Genomic DNA, 24249 nt, shown 5'->3' with positions numbered 1-24249 from the left:
TAGTTTCGAAATTCAGTGCTGAATTATTACTTATTATCTTATCTATTAGTGCAATGGGACACTGTAGGGTCATTTTGAGCAATCAACTGACGTGATAGCAGTGGCATGGAGAAAAACGACCAGTCCTATCTTTTCCGGGCTATTTGTGCTTATAAACTGAAATTCAGATTTTTAATTTTAAATTAGGAGTTAATTTTAGTTGTTTTATTGTAGCGATCATTAATAATATGTATATAAAAGTATTATATATAAAATATTTTTTATTTGGAAATATATCTTTTAGGTTTTTTAGAGAAAAAGCTAAAAGTTAAGGGCCCTAGAAACCTAGGCAGTTGTAGGATTGGTCAAAATCTAACGAGAGTTGGGTTCTTTGCGCCAAAGAGAAAAATACGAGATGCGTTGATCCGGTGAGAATCGTTTTGATCTAATGGACCACGTCGCTTTGATTTGCTATTTGATCTTCTAAATAAATGTGTTTTATTCTCATATAATATGTACTATATATACCTATTTAATATTATAAAACTTTATAGTTTTATCTGGTTTTTTTTATTTAACCCATATATACAATCTATACATGTGTAGATTAATAAAATCAAATAAATTTTACTGCTATAACCATTAATGCTAGATCTTGATTCTTCTAAATGTTTGGCAATATTTTCCTCCTCGTTTCTTCCATGATGTTTCTTGGCGAGTGGGACTCGGCAACGGTCCTTTGTCCTACTAGTGGTATAATAATATCAAAAGATAATTTAGAGCACTCTAATATCACTAAAAAATATTATACTTCCATTGATGTGTTAGTATAAATAAGTAAGGTTTATTAGATTAGAAAAAGTAAATGCTAGATTAATTCTACTGCCTCTATAGAGGCTTAAGACAACTGTTCGTATAACCCTTGGTTGAGTAACAATGTTTTCACATAAAATCAGTTGCTACTCGTTTAATATTATTAGGAGTAGAATGATATCAAAAGATAATTGTGGACGATCTAATGTCACTAAGGAAAAATATTCTATTGTGAGTAGTTTGATGTGTTAGTGTAAATAGATATAGTTTATTGGATTAGAAAATTAAACTAAATGCAAGATTAATTCTACTCCCTATATAGAGCCGTAAAACAACTGCTCGATTGTCATCAATTTTTCAAACGAATCTCTAGTTTGTTCGTATAACCTGCCGTAAGGACATATACAGTGCTCCTACGTGGCTCACGGCTCTGGCTCGCCATGTAGGAACGTGGCTGTAGCTGGCCAAAAACGAGCTACCTACGAAGAGAGGTGTTACCTGCATAAGACACGAAGCCCTGGCTCAGGGCCACACCTACAGCCGCATTGGCTGGCCGAAAGCCTCAGCCCGTGGTTTCACGACCACACAATCCCCATCCCGTCCTCCCGCATGCATCAGTTGGAAGTTTATGGTTCATTGACAGAACAATATATTATTGAAGGTATCATGTTTTAGAACAAATTTCGTCAACTGCTAGAACTAATTAAATAAAGTACTGTTTGGGATAAAAAAATCTATAATATTTTAGGATAAAGTTAAATAGGAAAATCATTTCAATTATGGGATTGATGAACTAACCATCTGCTTCCTATATACATATACTGCGTATGGACAAGGGAACTGTAGCTGAAGAGAAGCTTACTTACATGGAAAATCAGGTTCGTTCTGACGTTGAGCTCCGGCATAAGAATCCATGTTGTCGACCACTAATACAAGCAGGATGATCAATTTGATAACCGGCAATAAAAGTCGGACAAACCAAGCTCTGGTCGACATGTTCTCACCGTTCACTACGATGGGAGACACTGCGATCTGTAAATTAGTGGGTTTCACACTAGACAATTTATACCAACTCGATCAAGCCGTGTTTGAGACCTATGAGTCCATTTAGACCCCAATAAGCCACTCTATAGATACTCCATCCATCCCATCATATAAGACGCAACTATCATTGACACTAAAATGAATAAAGAGTGCTAACCATTTTCTCGTTAAGATTACCTAGGTGTATCTAGGTGTATGTATGCATGTAACGTGGTTGGACATTTTGATGGTGAAGTATTTAAAAAATTCAAATTTAGATAAAAGATATATGTTAGTTAATATATGCTTGCATGAACGTCTTATATTATGTGATAGATAAAAAAAATAGTTATGCTTTATATCGTGGGATGGAGGGAGTACTAGTTATTACAACATCTCATTCATCGAGAAAATGTCACTTTATAGATGATCAACTTTTCAATGAGGATATTCTGCAAAAGGATCGGCTAATTATAATAAAATGTTGGTTTTTTTATCGGGTTAAGACCTTAATGCTTTATTTGTTGCAACTCCATTTATTGTAGAATATGTGTAATAATATGTCTTTATTTGTTTTTGACACTGGCCGCTCCCTCTGACCCAAGCTCCGCTGGCGCCCCTGCCTCCGTCCACGGCTTTACCGTCTCCCTCAATTCTCCGCCTCCAAACTTACTCGTAGTAGATCGAAGAACACGTAAATTCTCCCTACAAACAGAATATTGTTCTTTAGTCTTTCTGTTAAAAAGTTGATGAACCCTGGTTACAAAAATACACCTGGGGTACTCGGTTAATTAAACCCTGCCTATGAATCGGATTTCATTGCTAACCACTTTAAAATACTCGACTACAAAAATATTCCCATTTTTATTGGCAACCCTCTTTAGACCAGCTCTATAAAAATAAATTTATTTCTCACCTTCACATCTTCATATATATCTGGAATTATTTTTTAATTTTTAGTCAAAAAAACATTTTTTTGAAGCGGCCGTGGGGAAAGAGCTACATATTGTCTATTAACGGCCGCTGTCTGCTTTCGTTTTAGTCGACATCGTGAAAATTAGATAGTAATGCCAACAAGACATGCACATGCCGAGACCGTTAATTAGATAGTAGGACAAGACAACATCGTCCAAAGTCTGCAACAGTCCAAAGTAATGCCATCGTTTACGTACTCCCTCCATATTTAAATGAAAAAAAAATATGAGGGAGTAGAATATATACTCCATTCCACATAGCACGTGTGATCATAAAAAAAAAAAGGCACGCTTCAAAGGACCAATTCAAACGTAACGACCGGTGACTTTGTCTGCATACAGGAATTCTTTGAGAGTTGTAGTCTTGACATGGAAGTCCCCTTCTGTGTGCATCGAAGTTCCAGTCCTCTCATATATCCTTGGTTTTCTTGTTTCGTACTCTAGTTATGCACATTTTGCTAATTTAGATGCCACTAGTAGGTAAATAACAATAAAACTTACCGAAATTATATATGTTTGTTTTAAGAAAAATCCTTATGAATATATGTAAGGATATGTGTGGAATATGCTAGTTCTAGAATATTCAAACTTAACGACCGGTGACTTTGTTTGTATACATCCAAGCAACTCGATCCATTATCTTGACTCAAAAGTCAGTGAGAGTTGTAGTTTGGATGGCTACATCACTGATAAGTATGCCCTTGTCTCCATGACTCCCTCTGTCATATATTCTTCGTCTTCTTATTTTATACTATAATTATGCACATTTCCTAATTTAGATGACACTAATAGGTAAATAACAATGAAACTTAATTACTGAAATTAAGTTTGTTTTAAGCAAAAACCTTATCCGTATATGTTAGGATACATTTCAAATATACTAGTCTCGTAAGATTAGAGTTATGTAACCCGAGAACCCAATAAATAGTTGGGTAAACTGTCACAATGAAGTAATGGTAACTACCATGTAACACAAGCTTGTTGTAACATCCTACATATTGAAAGCACACCAATTAAAATCACCTTTTAAAAAAACTAAAATAGCAACATGCATGATCGAAAGTTCATATACGTACTTACCTGATAGCATGTATCCTATAAGCGTGATATCATGAACAATTTCCAATAATTAACTCAAATAACCATGTGTTAACACTAAAATTTAGTAAGATTTTTTATTGGGTTCGATTAAGGAAAGAACACAATCAACCGATGGAAAGATTATCCAGAAGTGTCCGAGTTTAAAAAGAAATCGTAAAGATCATGACATGACAGTTTAATTTTATCTATTAATTAGGCCAATTTTAATATATTCCATTATCTTTAGGAGGTTTTATCTTGTATCCAATTAGGACCATGTTTTCTTTTGTATTTAGGAAACAGCTTCCAAGAATTAACTCAAATAGCCACGATAATCTAATCATAAAATAAATTATTATATTATAAGAAAACTATGTTATGTTAGGGATCTGTGTAAGTGTCGAGGTAAAATGGTGCTCTTTCCCGCCATACATGCTAGTGTTCATTCTTAAAAACAATAAAAGACAAGATTGAGTATAAAAATATTCAGCAGTTAATTAATATGAAACTAAAAACATAAACCGAATGGCTGGAAATATATATCAACAAGAATCTTCCATTCAAAACAAACTACAAATTCAATTTAACGATAATTACTATCCCGTGCAGACATGAATGGACACCATATTTATTGAAATAGTAGTTCCTCTCTATGTCAACTATAGACGTCCTTTTAGCTCTATCCGTGCAGACAAGGATCATACATAAAGAATCAGGTGAAATAGTCCATGGCTATACATGGTACTTGAACGAGTTAATCGGAGAAGAGCAGGATAATAAAACTTAAAAACAACATGGTGAACTCAATTCTCAACTAGAAACAAGAATAAATTTAATTTGGATATTTGCATGGGATGAGGTTTAGAAATATGGATGATCAACTAAATAAATATACATTAGAGAATAGGGATAGCATAACATTTCAGTCACCACATATCAATCACACAAATTCATCCTGTACTTGACTTAACTCTGGCAAAAACTTGGATCAACATTTCTCACATATTTGAACCCTCCACACTTATGGAGCAAAACAGCATAATAAAACTCTATACATAACATTCTATATCTATTTAGAACATTTAAAATCAACAAAAAAACAGAGGTTTAAATTGTCCACTACCCATATTAATCTACCTAGAGTGATTATTGTTTTATACATAATTCATAGTCTGTATAATAAAAAGTGGAAAATCATAGCACTAATTTCCTGCAACTTTTAGTTTTGAAAGAAAATGATATTATGCATCCATCAAACTAAGGTAAGGAAAAACAAACCGCTGCATCGGTTCCTAACCAAGTCAGCGGCACTAATTTAAGCGTTTCTACTAATGAATCGTTAATCCAAATCAGGTGAAACCACCGCTCATAGACATATGTACTATTCCTATAAAAAAGAGTAGTGCTGATGGTGGGTGGAGATGAATCTGTCACCTACCCTACCACCAACTCCCTCTTATTTTTTATATACTAAACAACTTTTATTAAATTTACTTAAATCACATGCTAATAATATTTTTTTAATAAGATCTCATTATAACGCATGGATAATATGCTAGTAGTATTTAGAAAGGTATAAAACTTTTATTTAGGTTGCAAATCATGATTGCTAATATATTAAAACCAATTTTCAAGAGATTTAAATTTGGACTACCGGCGATAAAATCAATTTCATTTCGAAATGGATCAATCTATTGACTAATTTATGCATGGTTACCCTTGCAGCGAGAGAACTCAATTTGCGATGAAGGAAGCGATGACACGAGTACGTACGACTACCATCGGACTCCGAGTATCAGCGAGAAAACTCAATTCGAAGCGGAATAATTTTTTTAGATATATAAAACGTCAGAGCCCTTCTTTTATACGGAGTAGTAAGGCCAGGTTCGTTTGAGTGTGAGTAAGCTAACTTACCCTGACACGGAAAATATAGTAATATATTAGTACATGATTAATTAATTATTAATCATTTAAAAAATAAAATAGATTAATCTGATTTTTAAAAACAACTTTTCTATAAAATTTTTTTAAAAAAACATACACCGTTTAGCATTTCGGGAATTGTATGCACGAAAAACGAGAGGGATAAGTTAACTTGGGATGGATGAACGCCCTAAGTGCAGTGACCAAAGCCTCCTGGGCCTACGGGTTTACGTGGTTGCAAGAACAGTACAATAGCAGGCTATAAGCCAACTATAAGCATATTTTAAATAGATAAGAGGGAAGAGAGAAGAGAGATGGGCTACTAATTTATAGCCAGCTGCACACGAGCTCCAAGACAAAATGTGTGTATGACATGTAGGGTCATGTATTGATGTTTTGTAGCTAACTATTGTATGCATTGACTATTAGATTGGTTATAAATGAATTGGAGCTAGTAGTTAGCTATACTATCGAACTTGCTCTAACAACACAGGAACAGACGACAGCATTCTGACCCTGAAGGTAGCCACTAAACGGCTTAACCAATAAGCTCAAAGGCAAAGCTGGAATAGACCCCCAAAACAACCATCAAACACAATGAAGGAATAAAAGGCATTATATACATATATATATATATATATATATGCATCCCTTAGAATAAGCTATTCTATACCTTCTTCCCTCATATGACCCAAACCCACCTCCCAACTTTTTCCAAGGGCCTAAAACCTCTCAACTAGCCTGGTCAAAATCCTCCCACGCCGGTCAAATCCATCCTTTGACCTTCCTCTACGTCGCACCTTTGCCAACTCCCATCTATCTAAAAAGTACAGTAACACCAAGACAAAACTACAGTAACGTGCCGTATAAAATGCAGTAACAACGTCAAAATATAGTCATGACGGATCTATTATTTAATAATATTTTTTAACCAATGTGGTGAAAACGGTTTTAGAAAATAATATAAAACATATGAGATATTGCTCTCTAAAGATTGGGAATATAATATTTTTAGCTCTCTCACATGCATTAGTTGTAATGTAGCAATATTATACAATCATGATGTAACTGTACTTCTATCGTGATGTCACGACGTTACTGTAACTGTGTAACACATATGTTATTGCATGTATAACGCGATATTACTGTACTTCTATCACAACGTTACTGTAATTGTGCAGTAACAATACATATATTATATAGCAACATAATGTTATTACTGCATAGAAAGCACATCATTACTGCACTTATAGATATTTTTTAAGATTTTGAACTTTAAAAAAATTTATCTCTCACCTCATATATTATTTTTTAAGAACTTTTGTACCATATTGTTTAAAACTGTTTTAAAAAATATATCACTAATGGATATGTACCATATATATATATATATATATATATAATATACATAGCTTAACGGATAAATTACAACGGAAAGGGTAGAGACAGTTCTTCAAAGTACCAGATAAAGTGGACATGGTTTATTTATGGCGATCAGCGACAGTTACGGCGGTCCAAATACCAGCCTGCATACGGGAATCCAACATATTAATTAAGACATATTTTATCGCACAGTTCGAACTGCACATCTTGCTACTGTTGCGGTAGACGACAGGCCGTACAACATAATGAGAAAAAATATTTGATATTTTATTGGGTTTTCTTCCATCCCCTATTCCGTTAATTTAAAGTGAAAACTGTTATGAACTTTTCATGGAAATTTGTATTTGAACTAGCAACAATTGTCGAGATCATATATGCCGAAAAATATTTGACGTAGTGCTAGTCCGCAATATGATGCTGCCACTCGGTTCCCATCAAAATTAGATTAACTTTGTACAACTATTATAAATTTAGTCGAAATTCAGTGTTGAATTATTGCTTATTATCTTTATTATCTAGTAGTACCATGGGATACTTTAGGGTCATTGACGCAATCAACTGACGTGATGGCAGTGGCTGCGAGAAGAACGACCAGTGTCTTATCTTTTCGTGGCTATTTGTGTTCAATTTAGGCTTTTTTTAATTATAGTTTATTAGTTATTCTATACTATACTATTAGATCAATTATAATATGTATATAAAAGTTTTATTTGTAAAATATTTTTTATTGACAAATATGTCTTTTAGTTTTTATAAGTCAAGAAGCTAAAAGATAAGGGCCCTACAAACCTAAGGCAGTTGTAGGATTGGGCAAAATCTAACGAGAGTTGGGTTCTTTGCACCAAAGAGAAAAATACGAGATGGGTTGATCCGGTGAATCGTTTTGATCTAATGGAGCACCTCGCTATGAATTTGCTGTAATAAATATTGGATCTTCTAAATAAATGTGTTTTATTCCCATATCATATGTACTATACCTATTTTATATTATAAAACTTTATGGTTTTATCTAGTTTTTTATTTGAACCATAAATATAATTTATATACGTGTAGATTTATTACCATATATATCAATGGCACATCTTATATTATGGAACAGAGGAACTGTTAGAGGAGGAAAATATTCTACTAATAGTCGTTGATGTGTTATTATAAATATATAAGATTTATTATATTAGAAAAAATAAATGCTAGATTAATTCTACCGCCTATATGTTATAAAAAAAAATTCTACCGCCTATATATAAGCGTAAAACAACTGTTCGTATAACCCTTGGTTAATCGGAGTAACAAAGTTCTCACATAAAATCTGTTGCTACTCGTTTAATATATATTACTTAAACTTCTTCTTAAATTGCGCACTGTGATAGCTATGGATCGACATATAAAGAAGGATAGGTAGGAGATAAGATAAATCTAACTGAATATACAGAGGGGATTATATTACTGAATATACAGAGGCAGTGTCTGTTAATTAATTTGATGGAGATAAGATAAATCTATGGAACCAACCATGTATGGCTCAAGAGGCTTAATTACTCACATGGTTGTGGTCGTGATCGTTGATATACACGACCGCCCGCCTTGACGACGACCGCGAGGACGAGCATGATGATTAGCTGCATGACCAACGACGGCAGTCGGGTAAACCACGCACTCGTCGTCGACATCTTCTCAGAGCCAGTGAGGACGATCATAACGTGCTTGCTTGTCTATATATATACTCCTGTAGCTTTGCTTTGGTAGCTTGCCAACCACAATTAATTGAATTTTAATGTGAAAACTTAACTCTAGATTTGATTTTAAAGTGAGGTCTTAGATATGGAGCTGACTACGGTGTATTTTACTGATAGTAGAATTTAATCTACATCGTTGATCTATTTTATCGGATAGATATGATTAAATTATACTACCAACGATATTAGGTGTGGTAGAAATTTAAAGGGGTAATATCGTCATTTTTATTGTGATCTTTATTGCCAAAAAACAAAATTAAAAATACTACTAATCAATTAATTAACAAAGTACCAAAATACCCTTTTAAATCAACGGATGAGATTAGTTCTGCTATATAATACTACCAGTAGAATGGACCGGAGAAAGACCGTGGGATATGGTGTCAACTTAGTTTGAGATGACAGGTTCAGTTTGAACAGGACTGGCCAACCAACCAATCCTATAAGTAGAAGCTGAGTGGGTCAGGCGGTCAGGCCTCCCTTGATGCCTGGTTCAGAGCAGCATGCCTCGTTCCAACTTCTTCTAAGGTTGGGCCGGTTGGTCAGAGCTAGTAGTCCATTTCTGTAAGACGACAAAGATCCGTTCCTTCATTTTTTATCTTCATTTGTAACTATCGGCAAAATGGTTTCAGTATCATGCAACATTATGTAAGATTAAGGAGTTGATCTATAAGTTTGACGATAAACAATTGCCGATTTGTGATTATGAGTAAGGTTTTTTTGATGCACTGACCGTGGCGGAAATTACCTCACACATGCTATGACTATACGAGTTGATATTTTATTCTAATGATTCATAGACCACACTGGCAAAATATATTTCTAAAAGGGAGAACAGAGTCTAGTTTTAACATTATAATATAAAGTACTATAGTCCAAAGACTCCTTATGCTTAAGACAGTTCAAGGTGGTTCACAATACAATAATGCTCCTAATGTGCAAAATTGATCCATATGCAAGTTTCCAGTTGTATGCATCTGGAATTACATCTTTCTCTTCGGTTTCCAATCAGTTCGTTCTATGGCAAGCTTCTTGGTTAGCAATGAATGTGATGCTTTCTTAAGTCATAATCCCTTTTAGGATGGGAGGATTCTATATCCATAGCAATTCAAGAGTACAGGGAGTTCTCCCGGCCAGTCGCCTTGTAATGGGAGGCTGCTGATCGGATTCTATTTGTTCGCCGCATGACCAGTCTTTGTTCCACCTACTGAGTACTTCTTTCACTGGGGTACATGCACCATCTATCTTGTTGCTACTTGCTTTGGTTATTACCAACAAATCGCTAGGTGGATACGGTTCTTCCAATGAATATCATTGCAAATGTTACACAAGTAGTATTATAGTGGATCTCTTGGAGGGCAAATAGATTTCATGCGTGGGCGGAACATCTTGGATGGTGTCGTCATTGTGCATGAAACAGTTCATGAATTACATCGGAAAAAATATAATTCAAGGTCATCTTTCAAGGTGTTTAGGAGAAAAGTCAAATGACATATTTACAACCGAGAAAAAATTATCAATAAACCTTTTATATACGTTTTTCTAGCAATCCAAAAGGCAAGCCTGGAAAATAAACTACAATAGAAAAAGTAAGCATAAGCATAAGCCTATGTATGTGTGTATATATATATGGACAATTTTACAGTACTTGAATAGGTAACAACAGGTACTAAAATTTTAGTTTAAAATTAATTTGGTACCTAATAGTAACTAAGGTACCAACAGGTACCAAAATTTACATAGAAAAAAATGGTACTTCCTAGTACCCTTTCAAAGACCATACAATTAATATATATATATATATAACAATGTTAACACTTTCTGTTGAGTGGGAGCAGAAACAGTTATGAAAGTGTTTCTCATTATGAACGTGAAGAGAGTAGGTACACCTGATAGTAGGATCTATTTTTCATATATATATATATATATATATATATATGGGGGATGGAAATTATGGAATAGGGGGTGATGATGCTTATAGACAAGTGGAGCGCCACCACCACCGTATGGTTGGTCTTGTTTGGACCTGACCACGACCACGAGTATGAGCAGTTGGATCAGCAGCAATAAGAGTCGGATGGACCGCGCTCTCGTCGACATTATTTCTCAGAGCTTGGTAGGTGCCTTAGCCATATTACATTTTCTAGTCAATATATAGGGCCTGCGCGGGCTTTTTTTTTTTTTAAAGAACATCTTCTTTTATAATTTTTGGCTCTCCAAACAATCTGGATTTGCGCTAAAATTGAAAAAAATAAACTAAATCCAAACATGACAAACCTAGTCTCTTTTAAGCTCGCCAAACAGGGCCACTGGTGCCTGTTCAAATAGTAGTTCATTTTACACCTATGATGTTTTCAAACCGTTCTCTTTTTATCCTTCAAAACAACCAGCCCAATTTTAATCGAGGTGATGATTAGGTGGCGATGGGATCTACATGTCATGCTCTCTTCCAATCTGTATCTATTTTCTCTGGGCTTTTTTATTGTGCCGTCTTGTTTTCCTAGTGAAGGAGATGAGGCCAACGTTGCCCTTCTCATCCACCATGTCGAGGTGTTGCGCGTTGCTCCTCGTAGGTAAGGATGTTGTTTACCATCCTTAAGAAGTAATTTGAGGTACTAAAAAATTTTAGTTCAATATTTTAGTAAACTAAAATACATTGTACCTCGAGGTATTAAATTGTACATTAAAAATTATGATATCTCCTCAAGATACATTACAAGGATGGTAGAAAAGCTCCACAGGTAAGGGAACGTTGCCACCGCCACGCGTGCACTACCTCCTCTGTTTGGCTGCTGCTATTAGTACCCCATTTCTAAGGGTTGATCAACAAGCCACCTTGTCTATCAATAGGATTATGCTAGCATTGAAATATAGGTCCCTTGATCACTTCTTGTGCACCTTTCTTGACAGAAGAAGCACACAAATTAGCAACTGATCACTCCATGGTAAAAAAAAAAAAAGCTTGATTTGAATAGTCTTTCAGTCTTTGTAAGGGTTACATCCGAAATACCCCCTCAACCATCGCAAAAAAATCGATTTACGAACTCTGCTATGAATCAAAAATACAGCTCCCCATTCAAAAGGAATGGTTTTACTATTACGTGACAGTAGGGCCTAACGTGAATTCTTTATTCTGATTTCCTTTTCTTTTTACTGGTCCTTCAAAAAGTTGTTGGAATCCTCCTCTCCTTCAACTTAACAACTGTTAATCAAAATGGGCTAGGCCCAATAAAAGTTGATTAAAATTCCACTAGCCACAATGAATAGTAGAGACAATAATACCACCTTGGAGATTTAAAGTGGAGAAACTCAACTTAAATAGAGAGGTTAGTGAGACTCTCCGTTGACTGGTTGAGACAGTAGGAAGACCGCCACACGCGCGCGCGCCGGCTAGACAGCCGGTCCAGGACGCGGCGCCCGCCCATCCCTTCCTTTTTGCAACGGCTGGGAATTGAAGGAAAGAATTTCGAATCCCCGTAATTGCGCAGCGGTAATTACGCGATTTGACTGCGCGGTAATTCCGTAACGGAATCGCGAGATCAGGGGACGCGGTTTCGGGGGTTTCCATATTCCTCCTTCTTCCCGAGGTCAGAGCGTTCTTCTCCATAACTTTTTCTCCTCGAATTCTTGCGCCACCCATCTGTCTCTCCGGTTCTGTTTCTCTTGCGCGCACGAGAGTTCGGAACGAGCAGGCCTCCGGAACTCCTCTCGCCAGAGTACCTGCTCGGGTAGACGGGTGCTAAGGTTTTTGGGGAGTGCATTCGCACGACTGCTCACTGCGCCATGTCAACTGACGGGAATGGAAGCGGGAGCAGTGGTGCTCACGGCGACGACAGCGGTGCTCACGGTGACGACAGCCAATCAATGGGAACAACAACACCAACGGAGGCAGTACTGCCTCAAACACCAGCGGAGGGCTATTTTCAGGATATATTGCGCTCTCCTCTATTCTGTTTAATATTTTCAAATGCCTGATAGCAATGGTTTCATTGCTATTTCATGATCATATGGATGCTTGTGCTTATCGTATATTAAGCATGCTGTCAAATGTTCTGTTCGTAATCGTTAGATTATTACCTATGTTTGTCATGCCTATTGTCTTATTATTTTAGATTAAAATATGCCGAAATATGACCATATTTCCAACAACAACTACTGTGCCTAGTGGAGATGCCAGTCGAACCAAGTTCCATGAGGTCGTGACGCTATGAGACTTTTGTGACAGTGGAACAAAGGTAAAGGTTAAAGGAGAGTCAGTGACTATGGGTGTGCAGGACACCAGGGGTGAATAACAAAAGGAGAGGGCTAAGGAAGGAGTAGGGAAGAACATGGGTGGAGAGAGGCAGCATGGTTGCAATCCTTCGGCAACACCTTGGCAATGTCTCTCTGCTACCTTCCCGCTAAACTTCATCACCAGTTTTAGGTACACCTCTACCTCCTCCACCATTAGCTTCAGAGGTGGCGGACCTTGTGATTCCCTTAATCTCCTATTCCCAATCCCTAACCTCCACTTCAAAGCTTTGTGTTTGCCTCTCGGAGTAGCACATGCTCCTTGCATCAAAGGTTGAGGAGGAGACACACAATAGCAGCGGCCTTGGGGAGATTGGACAAGGTAGCACTGGTTGTCAGGTAGCACAAAGAGAAGCGACAAAGGTACAAGTTGTCTTGTCCCAAAGGCCCAACCTCGAATGCGTCATCATCACTTCCTGGTTGACAATTTCTCACTCCTTTGCAACTGCTACACAGGTTCCTTTCCCGTGGCAACGGCAATAGCCTTGAAGCTTGATGGAGACCTACGACTATGGGACTAAATCTCCTGCCTATATACTTAGCAGTAATAGGCCTCGCCAGACACTTGTTGCTATTCATCCCCTTTTCTACCAATCACTTATGCTTAGGTTGGTAGGAGGTAAACCGTTGGTGTTTAGGTGGGATAGAAGAAAGGGTGGCACCAAACAATCCACTCACCAAAACCTAGTTCTTGCCAGCCAAATCCACTAGGGGGGAAACTGGGGTCACTGGATCCACTAGTGAGGAAACCATCATGATATGACATGGGAGGAGCAATTCGTTCATGGTTCCATAGGCAAGAGAGTAGTGGCATCCTTTCATAGGGATGCATCCTTTGGTGTTGGTGCATGTGGGATAAGAGATATTGTGGCCAGCGGGGAAAGAGGGGATGGGGAATGATTGGGTGTGGCCCTATGCTTTAATAATTCTGATTTCTTTCACAAATAAGGTTTGCTTTGGTGCCACTTAAATTAGTTTTTTAAATTAGATTATCATACATAAAACTCAGTACATCTCAAATTAAAGCTCTTTTTTATAGGTTATCATATAAGTGTACTTTTTTAAAATCAGTTCCAATAGGCGGTCATTGACTAGAGACACTAATGCATTTTTACTAGTGGGTGTTGTTTCACACCACGTGTAAAAATAACAGAAACTCTAGGGAATGAACTCCCGTTCAGACGGGAGTCGACTCTACGCCACGTCGTCTCCTCCGTACTACTCGTTGGTGTTGCTCCTTCGTGTTGCTCGCACATGTCGCGCCTCCTGTTAACACCAGATTTTAGAAATTATCGTCATGGATTAATGCGGGATTAAATACCGAATTGGAAAAGAGAAAGGGGATCGGCTGGAAGAAGAGATTGAAGACAATACGAGTTCAGCTGATAGAGTCTGAATCAGACAAGGATTGCAGTCCGATTGGGCCCGGAAGATTAGAGATAGATTTGGTATTAATCAAAGTCCGTGTAATTTAGTTTTATTTTATCTTAGAGTTTGTTTAGGATTTTATATCTAATTAAGGTCCGAGTGTAATAGCTTAGTTACTAATACGGATCCATATCCGGTTAGATTAGTTAGATCAGCTAACAGATTAAGCAACCGAGAAGCGGAAAAAAGCAGTAAACCCTAAATGATCGAAAGCGGCGGGGTAAGAAAAGGGAATGAGAATGAGATTACCTCAGGAATCTCAAAAGGAGCATTTGCCGCTGGCGGAGGAGCGCTCGATGAGGCCATTGCACGGCGGATGGTTGTACGGTAGTGAAACCCTTGGCACGAGGCGGAAAAGGTCCCCGATGAGCATGGCGATCTCGATGAAAGGTGAATGCAGCGGAGTGCTGGAGAATCACAGGAGCTCAGGGAAGGAGATAAGAAAGATTGCGAGAATGCCTAAGTCTGGAAAGGCGGAAGCTTATAAAGCAAGCTAATAGGAAACGACCATTAGCACAGTGCGCTGAAACAGGGTAACCGTTAAACTGTACCGTTGAAGCTGCATTTGAGCCGATGACAGAAGGGTGTTGAAATAGAAAAGAGCCGATGGCGGAAGTCGGTTACAAGAGAGGAAATTTCGTAACGATAAATTATTCCAAAATTGGGGGGCATGTGTTAACCCTAGATTTTGGAAATTATCGTTATGGATTAATGCACGATTAAAGACCGAATCAGACAACAGAAAGGGGATCGGCGGGAAGAAGAGATTGAAGACAATACGAGTTCAACTGATAGAGTCCGAATCGGACAAGGATTAGAGTCCGATTGGACCCAAAAGATTAGAGATAGATTCAGCATTAATCAGAGTCCATGTAATTTAGTTTTATTTTATCTTAGAGTTTGTTTAGGATTTTATATCTAATTAAAGTCCGAGTGTAATGGGTTAGTTACTTATACGGATCCATATCCGGTTAGGTTAGGTAGATTCTGGGATATAATTAGGTGATCCCGCAGCTTTGTAAAAACAACAATCAGTTCATCAATTCAACTTCGGCACATCGCCAAACTTTTCGACAGAGCGAGCTCTCAGCGCGAGGTTTGTTAACTTCGCAACGTAAGTTCATTTTCGTCAACCCATTGATCGGCTAGAACAGGACTCTCTCGATTAAATTCGATCTCCTGCCTAGTTGGTCAACGGTATGAGATCTATTGTTGCTTTAATCTACTTGTAGTTTAGAGTCGTAGTAGTTCTCGATCAAGTCCTCACGGGTTCCTTTATTCGATCTATCAATATGAACTTGTTCAACTAGATTCTATCTTGGTTTGGTGCGATCAATCTAGCTAGTTGGTCGAGTTTGTATTGTCATATTGGATTGAGTACTCATGAGGGCTTTTCACTGGAGTTCTAGCCAACATTATCCCAAGTAATCCATCGATTTGTTTGTTAAACTCATTGATCTTCGTGTTTCCTATAGTTATATCATGATTGTCTGCATATTGTCTCGGTTAAGTTCGATCCATGTAAGTTTGGTTCGATCTGATTATAGGAACTCATCCGATCGGCTGAGATTAATAAATAGATTGACGGATTACACTGGTTTGGTATCTGATCACTCATATGTTGCAATATTTTACTGATTTCATGCATGATTACATTTAGATCTAAACCGTCTTGGTTTAGTCCGATCTTCTAGGTCTAGCGCGAGCATTTATGTAGTTAGTTATTATTGTTTCATATTCGTAATTTTATAGCAATCCAATTTATCTCAAATTCCATGTTCAGTCTCCTATCGGCTGCTGATTGTGCATGCGATAAGCAACAGATTGGTTCGATCAGCTGGTTAATCTTAAGACTGTCTCGTTTAAGTCTGATCTTTTAAGATTAACTGGTTCATTGAGCTATTTGGGAAATATCCTATTAATGATTCAGCCGATCGAGCATATTTCTATTCATCATCATTAAATTCATATAAAGCCGATCGTCTAGCTCATCGGCTAGGGTCCTGAAACAGTATCGGCTATCCGGCCGATAGCGGTTTGGGTTTAACTGTTTTTTCTATGTTATATCTTGTCAGTTACAGGATCAAACCGACTGGCACGCCCAGCAATCTAAGAATTTAGGTCATGCACTGGAGTGGTCTTAGAGTAACTCCCAGTCCTTCATGTCTGACACATTGTTGTTATTTTCAGCGTCAACACCTCCACTCTACACCATCTCCACCCCCATGCTGCTCCATGCGCCGATGCCGATCTTCGCCTTGCTGCTCCCCTTTGCCGATGTTCGTTGACAATGCCAATCTTTGTCTGCACTACTCCCCTCCATCAGTTTCACACTCCACCTCCCCTGCACTTTGTTGTGCCCTCCATGTTGTCTCGACACCAGAGCTGATATATGTCTACACTGCTCCCCTACCACGTGGTGCCTCGGCGGGGGTGCCTTCCACCTTAGAGGGAAGCAACCGCGAAAGCCAGGGTTGACGAAGCAGAAGCAAGAATGTAATTGCATGTGCATCTACCGAAACAACTAGGAATGTTTCAAAAGAAAGTAGGCATACGACGTACAAAAAGTACGCACATTACATTATCTCTAAAGATGAGATGTGCTAACCATCCAACAACTATTCCATCTCCATTGGTCATTGAGCCTACTCTGAATTATCCCCCGTTTGTTAGATTAGTACCAATATATATAATCATAAGAGGCTAATGTACTAATCTTTTTTCTTTGTGAATAGAAAATTTTCATTGTATCGTTGGGTCGGAGGTTTGCTGCACAAACATTCGGAACAAAACGTCTACCGCATTGAAGCCTATAGCATTGAAGTTCTACGAAAGTATGATTCTTACCATCAACAGCTTTTTGAACGTCTCTACGATAGATCCATATTTGGTATCATCTTCTACCAGATAATATAATTTTATTTGTAATTTATCTTGTCTGGACGCGATCCCGTTCTGAGGCATGCAGTAGGATAAGAGTTGGTCAGTCCATGGATTTGAGGACACGAATCTGAGGTAGCTAGGCCGCTGGATGAGATGCAGTTAGTCAATCATGGATTTCGTGATCTAAAACCAGGAGCACGTGGGATGAGAGTTGGCCTCTCCATCGGCAAATCATTGACTTGGTCCAGTTTTACCATATATTGTAGATCTATATATAATCCGCTGGAAAGCGAAATGGCAATTGAACAACAAAGCCGCGTGCCGCTTGTCCATTACTGTGACTGCACCGAGTAAAGGTCGTCTGAACCCTATGTTTAACTTATAAGTCAAAATTTAACTTTTTTACGTTAAGTTTAAAGTTGATTTTGAGATTTTTATCGTAATTTATTATTCAGTCTTGGTTTTTTTAGATCGCTAAAAACACGTACGTATATATAAGTTTTATTCATAAGTTATTTTTTATTTCCAAATATATTCCTCTGATCAGCCAAAAGATGAGTAGCATTATTGGAACCTAAGGACTTCTCCAAATTCCAGCAATCCAAATAAATTATTCAAGGAGTTCTTGAACGTGGAATTCTTTTGAGCCAGGAAGTAAATCCATCTAACAACTGTATAACATAAAGTCGTCTTGAAAGCATCCCAGCGGCCAAGTGTACTGCAATGACTTGACAAAATACCAATCAACTGTAGTCAAACATATTGACTATAAGGAAAAATACTAGCAAGTGACAATGGCCGTCGGAATCCACCGAAAATTTCTCTAGTCTGTACCGAGAAACTAGTTTTAGTGTCCCAAAATTAATTCATTACCTTGTTCATTTGTATAATGGTTATCACAATTATAATGAAAACCATAATCAATACTCCCTCCGTTATATACTATAAGATATTTTAACATTTTTGGTGTCAACCATTTCTATATTTTATCATATTAATAGGAAATGATATTAATATTCTCGACACGAAACAAATTTGATATTAAAACATACTTCTTTTTTTTCGTATTGTAAGACACTTTCAGCTATGTCTAAATTTATCTGTATATTATATATATATAGATTCATTGGCATGTATATATGAATGTACTTAATGCTACAATGTAAAAGAACTTATTAATGATTAAAAATAGTTGAAAGGTAGAATGATTTTAATAATTTAAAAGCAAACACTGAACCATAAATTAAAACCAAAAGTTCCAAAATCAACTTCAGCGTCAAGTTTTAAAATTTAATTTTTTTTATAAATATAAACATAAGCAGAAAGATGGAGACTAAATCAGTAGTCCGGATGACAGTAGGACTTCAACATTTTACCGAACACCAAATTAATGCTCAAAAACTACCAACGTGATTGGTTGGCTTTCTTATGAAAAACGTCAGACGATATTTTTAAAAACAAAAAATAGTTTACGAATAAAATTTTTGAAAACGTGTTTCTAGCTATTTAAAATCTAGTGTTGGAAATAAACTACGATTAAAAATCCTAAATTAACTAAATTAACTCTAAATTTAAGATTTAGATATTAAATTTTGATTTAGTGTCTATCAGCTTTTGAAGCGATCTGCTCCGAATACTTTGGCTAAGTTCGTTTATGGGACATATGGAAAAAACAGGCGTGGCTTTTCACGATCACCCCTACAAACTAATAATTGTTGTATTTTTAAGATACTTAAATATCACATTAATATTTTTTAATTTATAATAACTACTCCCTCCGTTTCTTAACGTAAGACTTTCTAGTCTTGCCTAGATTTATATGGTTGCTAATAAATCTAGACATACATATCAATTAGATACATTCATCAATTGATGAATATAGGTAAGACTAGAAAGTCTTATAATATGAAACGGAGGTAGTAATACTTAATTTATAATTTAAGTCATTTTTGCGTGGTGGTCATTTTTTTTTCCCTCACTTTAGAACTCACCGTAAAGTCAATGGAGTAGTTGGAAACTTGGCATTGTGCCTTCTATTAAATTATCCTGTGCAGTAGAAGAATGATCACATAGCCCAAACTATTCATCCATCTACTGGAGCAAGATGGCTCATTTAGAGACACATAAGTGGCCGATGGTTTTGTTAATTTTACTCCATTTCTTGACCATGTTTCCTTGCATCCATTCAGGCACCGACAGGGATGCCCTTCTCTGCCTCAAGTCCCAGCTCTCTGATCCCTCAGGAGCCTTGGCCTCCTGGAGAAACGACTCCTCAATCTTCTGCAACTGGCATGGAGTGAAGTGCAGCAGCCAGAATGCATCCCAGGTCATCTCACTGGACCTTGAGTCACTGAACCTTGCCGGCCAGATATTCCCATGCATTGCTCAGCTCAGTTTCCTCTCACGAGTTAGTCTGAAAAACAACAGCATCAGTGGTGAAATCCCTGCTGCTCTATTCAACAGCACAACGCTTTCTTACATAGATCTCTCACGCAATCGCCTTTCTGGGCCTGTCCCACCCTTCTCTGAACCCTCCATGCCACTGCAGTTCCTCAGTCTCACTGAAAACAGTCTGACAGGGGAGATTCCTGCATCGGTTGGAAACATTTCCTCCCTGTCATCCCTGCTTCTTACCCAGAATTACTTGCAAGGGAGCATTCCAGACACCTTGAGTAAGATTCCCAGCCTGAGAGTGTTAAACCTAAAGAATAACAACTTGTCAGGAACTGTTCCTGTGTCATTGTTTAATGTGTCATCTCTTACTTATCTTAGCCTCAGTAATAACCAGCTTGTAGGGACAGTTCCTGACAACATTGGCACCACACTTCCAAACATCACTGAACTGATAATTGGAGGCAACCAGTTCGAAGGCAAAATATCCAGCTCACTGGCCAATTCATCAACCCTCCAAAATCTTGACATTCGAAGTAATTTGTTCACAGGTCAGATCCCTTCTCTTGGACTCCTGACAAAATTGAAAATACTAGACCTGGGTACAAATAGGCTTCAAGCCGGAGATTGGGCATTCTTTTCCTCTCTAACAAACTGTACACAATTGCAAATGTTGTGCTTGGATTTCAATGGCTTTGAGGGGAGAATACCTAGTTCCATTGGCAACCTGTCACAAGATTTAAAGGTACTTCTCTTAACAGAAAACAAATTGACTGGTGAAATACCATTAGAGATAGGGAAGCTTAGCAGCCTCACTGCCCTTTCATTGCAATCAAATATGCTCACCGGGCATATCCCTGATACAGTTGGAGATCTTCAAAACCTCTCTCTCCTAAGCATAGCAGATAACAAACTTTCAGGGGAAATCCCACAATCAATAGGAAAACTAGATCAGCTAACTATTCTTTATTTAAGGGAAAATGAATTAGTTGGTCGAATCCCTGCAAGTTTAGCTGGATGCAAAAATTTGCTTGAACTAAACCTTTCTTCTAATAGATTGAATGGAAACATTCCACGTGAGCTTTTTTCTGTTCACACACTTTCAATTGGCTTAGATTTATCACACAACCAACTCACCGGGAACCTGCCATTGGAGATAGGTAAATTGATCAACCTGAATCTACTCAGTATTTCGAACAACCAATTATCAGGTGAGATCCCTTCAACCCTTGGTGATTGCATTCTTTTGCAAACTTTGCATTTAGAGGCAAATCTTCTAAAGGGAGGCATCCCAAAATCTCTCGTCAACTTGAGAGGCATCGTCGAGATGGATCTTTCCCAAAACTACCTGTCTGGTGAAATCCCAGAATTCTTAGGATCATTCAGCTCTTTAAATATTCTCAACCTATCATTTAATGACCTTAGTGGAAAACTTCCAAACGGTGGTGTGTTCGAGAATTCAAGTGCTGTGTTCGTCGAAGGAAACAGAAAGTTGTGTGCAAGTTCTCCAGTGTTTCGGTTACCTCTCTGTGCAGAATCAGAATCACCATCTAAGAGGAAGAAGATACGATCCATTTTAGTTATTTGTATTCCAGTTGCTGCAATTGCTCTGATTACATTTGCATGTGTTATGGTCCTTCTGAAGAAGAGATACAGCGCAGCACAACCCACCAACGAATCACTGAAGCAACTCAAGAGCTTCTCATATCATGATTTATCAAAAGCAACGGACAGTTTCTCTTCAGAGAACATGATTGGTTCGGGGAGATTTGGATTTGTGTATAGAGGCTGCATCAAGTCTGATGCATGCACAATTATTGCTGTTAAGGTATTCAGACTTGACCAGTTTGGAGCACCAAACAATTTCGCAGCTGAATGTGAGGCATTGAGAAACATCCGCCACAGAAATCTGATAAGAGTGATTAGCCTGTGCTCAACTTTTGATCCAGCTGGAAGTGAGTTTAAGGCACTTGTTCTTGAGTACATGGCCAATGGAAACCTAGAAACCTGGCTCCATCCAAAACCAGACAAACGAATTCCAAAACGACCGTTGACTCTAGCCTCAACAATATCAATAGCCGTGGATATAGCAGCTGCATTAGAGTATCTTCATAACCGAAGTAGTCCTCCGCTAGTTCATTGTGATCTTAAACCAAGCAATGTCCTTTTGGATGATGAAATGGTTGCTCATGTCAGTGACTTTGGTCTTGCAAAGTTTCTTTACAGTGACTCCTCGATGATGAGTAGTACTTCGGATAGCATTGCTGGACCAAGAGGATCAGTCGGGTATATTGCACCAGGTTAGTTCTTGCTATGCTAAATTTGGGGTTGACTCCGGTGCATTTTACTAGTAGTAGAATATAATCCATATCGTTAATCTATTTTTATCGGATGACTGTGATTAAATTATACTACCAGCAATATTAGGTGTAATAGAAATTTGAAGGGGTAATATCGTTATTTTTATTATTATCTTTATTATAAAAAAAACAAAATTACAAAACAATGCTAATCAAGTAATTAACAAAGTATAAAAATACCCTTTTTCTACTGTTAGGATAATACTACCAGTAAAATGCATCGGAAAGTTGCCCGCTAAATTTTGTTCATACGTAATATATAATATGTCAGAACTATTCTGACAAAAAATGTTGTGAAGCTATGCTCGGTATAATCTATCATCTGGAAGCCAGTAATTGAATATTCTCATGATCAATTGCACCTCATTGCAGAATATGCCCTTGGGTGCAAAATCTCATTTGAGGGTGACATCTACAGCTATGGAATTATTCTTCTAGAGATGATCACAGGAAAGTATCCCACTGATGAGGTGTTTAAAGATGGCATGAACCTTCACAAGATGGTTGGGTCAGCACTTCCACACAGAATTGGTGAGATTTTGGAACCTAGTCTTACCAAAGAGCATTTGGGTGAACACACAAGTCATGAATTGGTACAAATGCAAAGGCCTTTCATGCAATTGGCTTTACTTGGTCTTAGATGCAGTGTGACATCACCCAAGGACAGACCAAAGATCGAGGATGTTTATAAGGAAATCATCGCCATCCAAAATATGTTTTCAGCACTGCACAATTAAGGATTTTCATGTATCAATATTACAGAGAAGTGAACTGCTGCATGCGTCCGTATGTTTCCATATTAGATTCCATATTTTTCATGTATCAATACAATTAAGGATTTTTCATGTATCAATATCACAGAAGTACGTGACTAAAGAGTTGCATTTTAGATATGTCATCAATATGTTTCCATATTCAAATAAATTTTCAAATAAAAACGAGAGATGCTTCCATCGTCCGTCGCTGGCTTGCTGCTTAATTGCGTCACGCGCTATAGCCCTTCAAGGTTTTTCTTCAGTAAAACAACCATGGAACCCAACTGATTCCAAGTTTCTATACTACTTAAAAGAAAGCAATAGTGGCGGCAGCGAATCTGTCATCCCACTACCTATCTTGTTTTTTTACCAACTACTCTGTATCCTTTAGTGTTAAAAAATACTAAATCTACATGTTATTAATATTTTATTTTATCTCTAGAATACAATTTACCCCTCTCAAAGAATCTATGAAGCATTTGATATACCATTGAAAAGCATGGGTACTTTGCTAGTACCATAAAAACGACACAAACGGCTCCAAGTTCACAAAACGCATGCATAAATCGTATATTTCATTAATGGTATATATACATCATGTTTGCGAACATGCAAATGCTTTGCGCGTCAACAGAGATTAGAAGGTGGGTATTAATTATAGGTCATGAAAACTCAACCCTAATCATCTATAAATATTGTTTACAATTATTTTATATATTTTACAGACCCGACAAGACATTTTGGCTTTTACATTAACTTCTTATAATAGCATTATATATAAATAGTTTTTTTTCCAGGCAATACGAGGTGTTTTACCATGCTCCATCTTACCTCCTAGGAGGTAATAGCTTTTTTTTTCCTTAAAAACTGGTGGGTGCATTTTGTTTCCTTTAAACTGCCACTAATGCTTTATATGGTTTTCTTCTCAACATAAAATTTGTAGAAAATATTCATTACATATCCAGAGTTCTATCATTCTCCATTTTTTATTAGGAAGTTTGCGAGTTATATATGAAACAATGAAGGCATCAATATGAGTAGTTAACTACGGGTTGATGGCATAAATAAATTTTTGTGTTTTGTCATACAAAAATGTTAACTTTTCTAACACCGGTAGTTAGTCACGTATATAGGTCTTAGATATATATATAGTTTTGCTCCACATGTGTTGAGAGTTCCAACGTGGGAGGTATTGAACCAGGTTATCGAAAGAGTTAAGACAAGTACATGG

At 37.3% G+C, this 24249-nt stretch overlaps 1 protein-coding gene and 1 long non-coding RNA gene across 2 annotated transcripts; one reads left to right on the top strand and one right to left on the bottom strand.

Moving 5' to 3' along the window:
• Window positions 1–2411: 2411 nt before the first annotated feature.
• Window positions 2412–8819, bottom strand: LOC121055705. The gene is made up of 3 exons (XR_005812692.1): window positions 8719–8819; window positions 7255–7318; window positions 2412–2520 (listed from the first exon to the last, which is right to left on the bottom strand). It is a non-coding gene; the product is annotated as an uncharacterized LOC121055705 (long non-coding RNA).
• Window positions 8820–19679: 10860 nt separating this feature from the next.
• LOC102715707 (probable LRR receptor-like serine/threonine-protein kinase At3g47570) lies at window positions 19680–23057 on the top strand. Its single transcript, XM_006663291.2, has 2 exons — window positions 19680–22203; window positions 22636–23057. The coding sequence occupies exons 1-2, from the start codon at window positions 19680–19682 to the stop codon at window positions 22998–23000; spliced, it is 2889 nt and encodes a 962-aa protein (XP_006663354.1). The 3' UTR covers window positions 23001–23057.
• Window positions 23058–24249: the final 1192 nt, after the last annotated feature.

This window comes from Oryza brachyantha, chromosome 11 (genome assembly GCF_000231095.2).
Source record: "Oryza brachyantha chromosome 11, ObraRS2, whole genome shotgun sequence".
Classification (NCBI taxonomy): Eukaryota; Viridiplantae; Streptophyta; class Magnoliopsida; order Poales; family Poaceae; genus Oryza; species Oryza brachyantha.
This window is presented reverse-complemented; position numbering and strand designations above follow the sequence as displayed.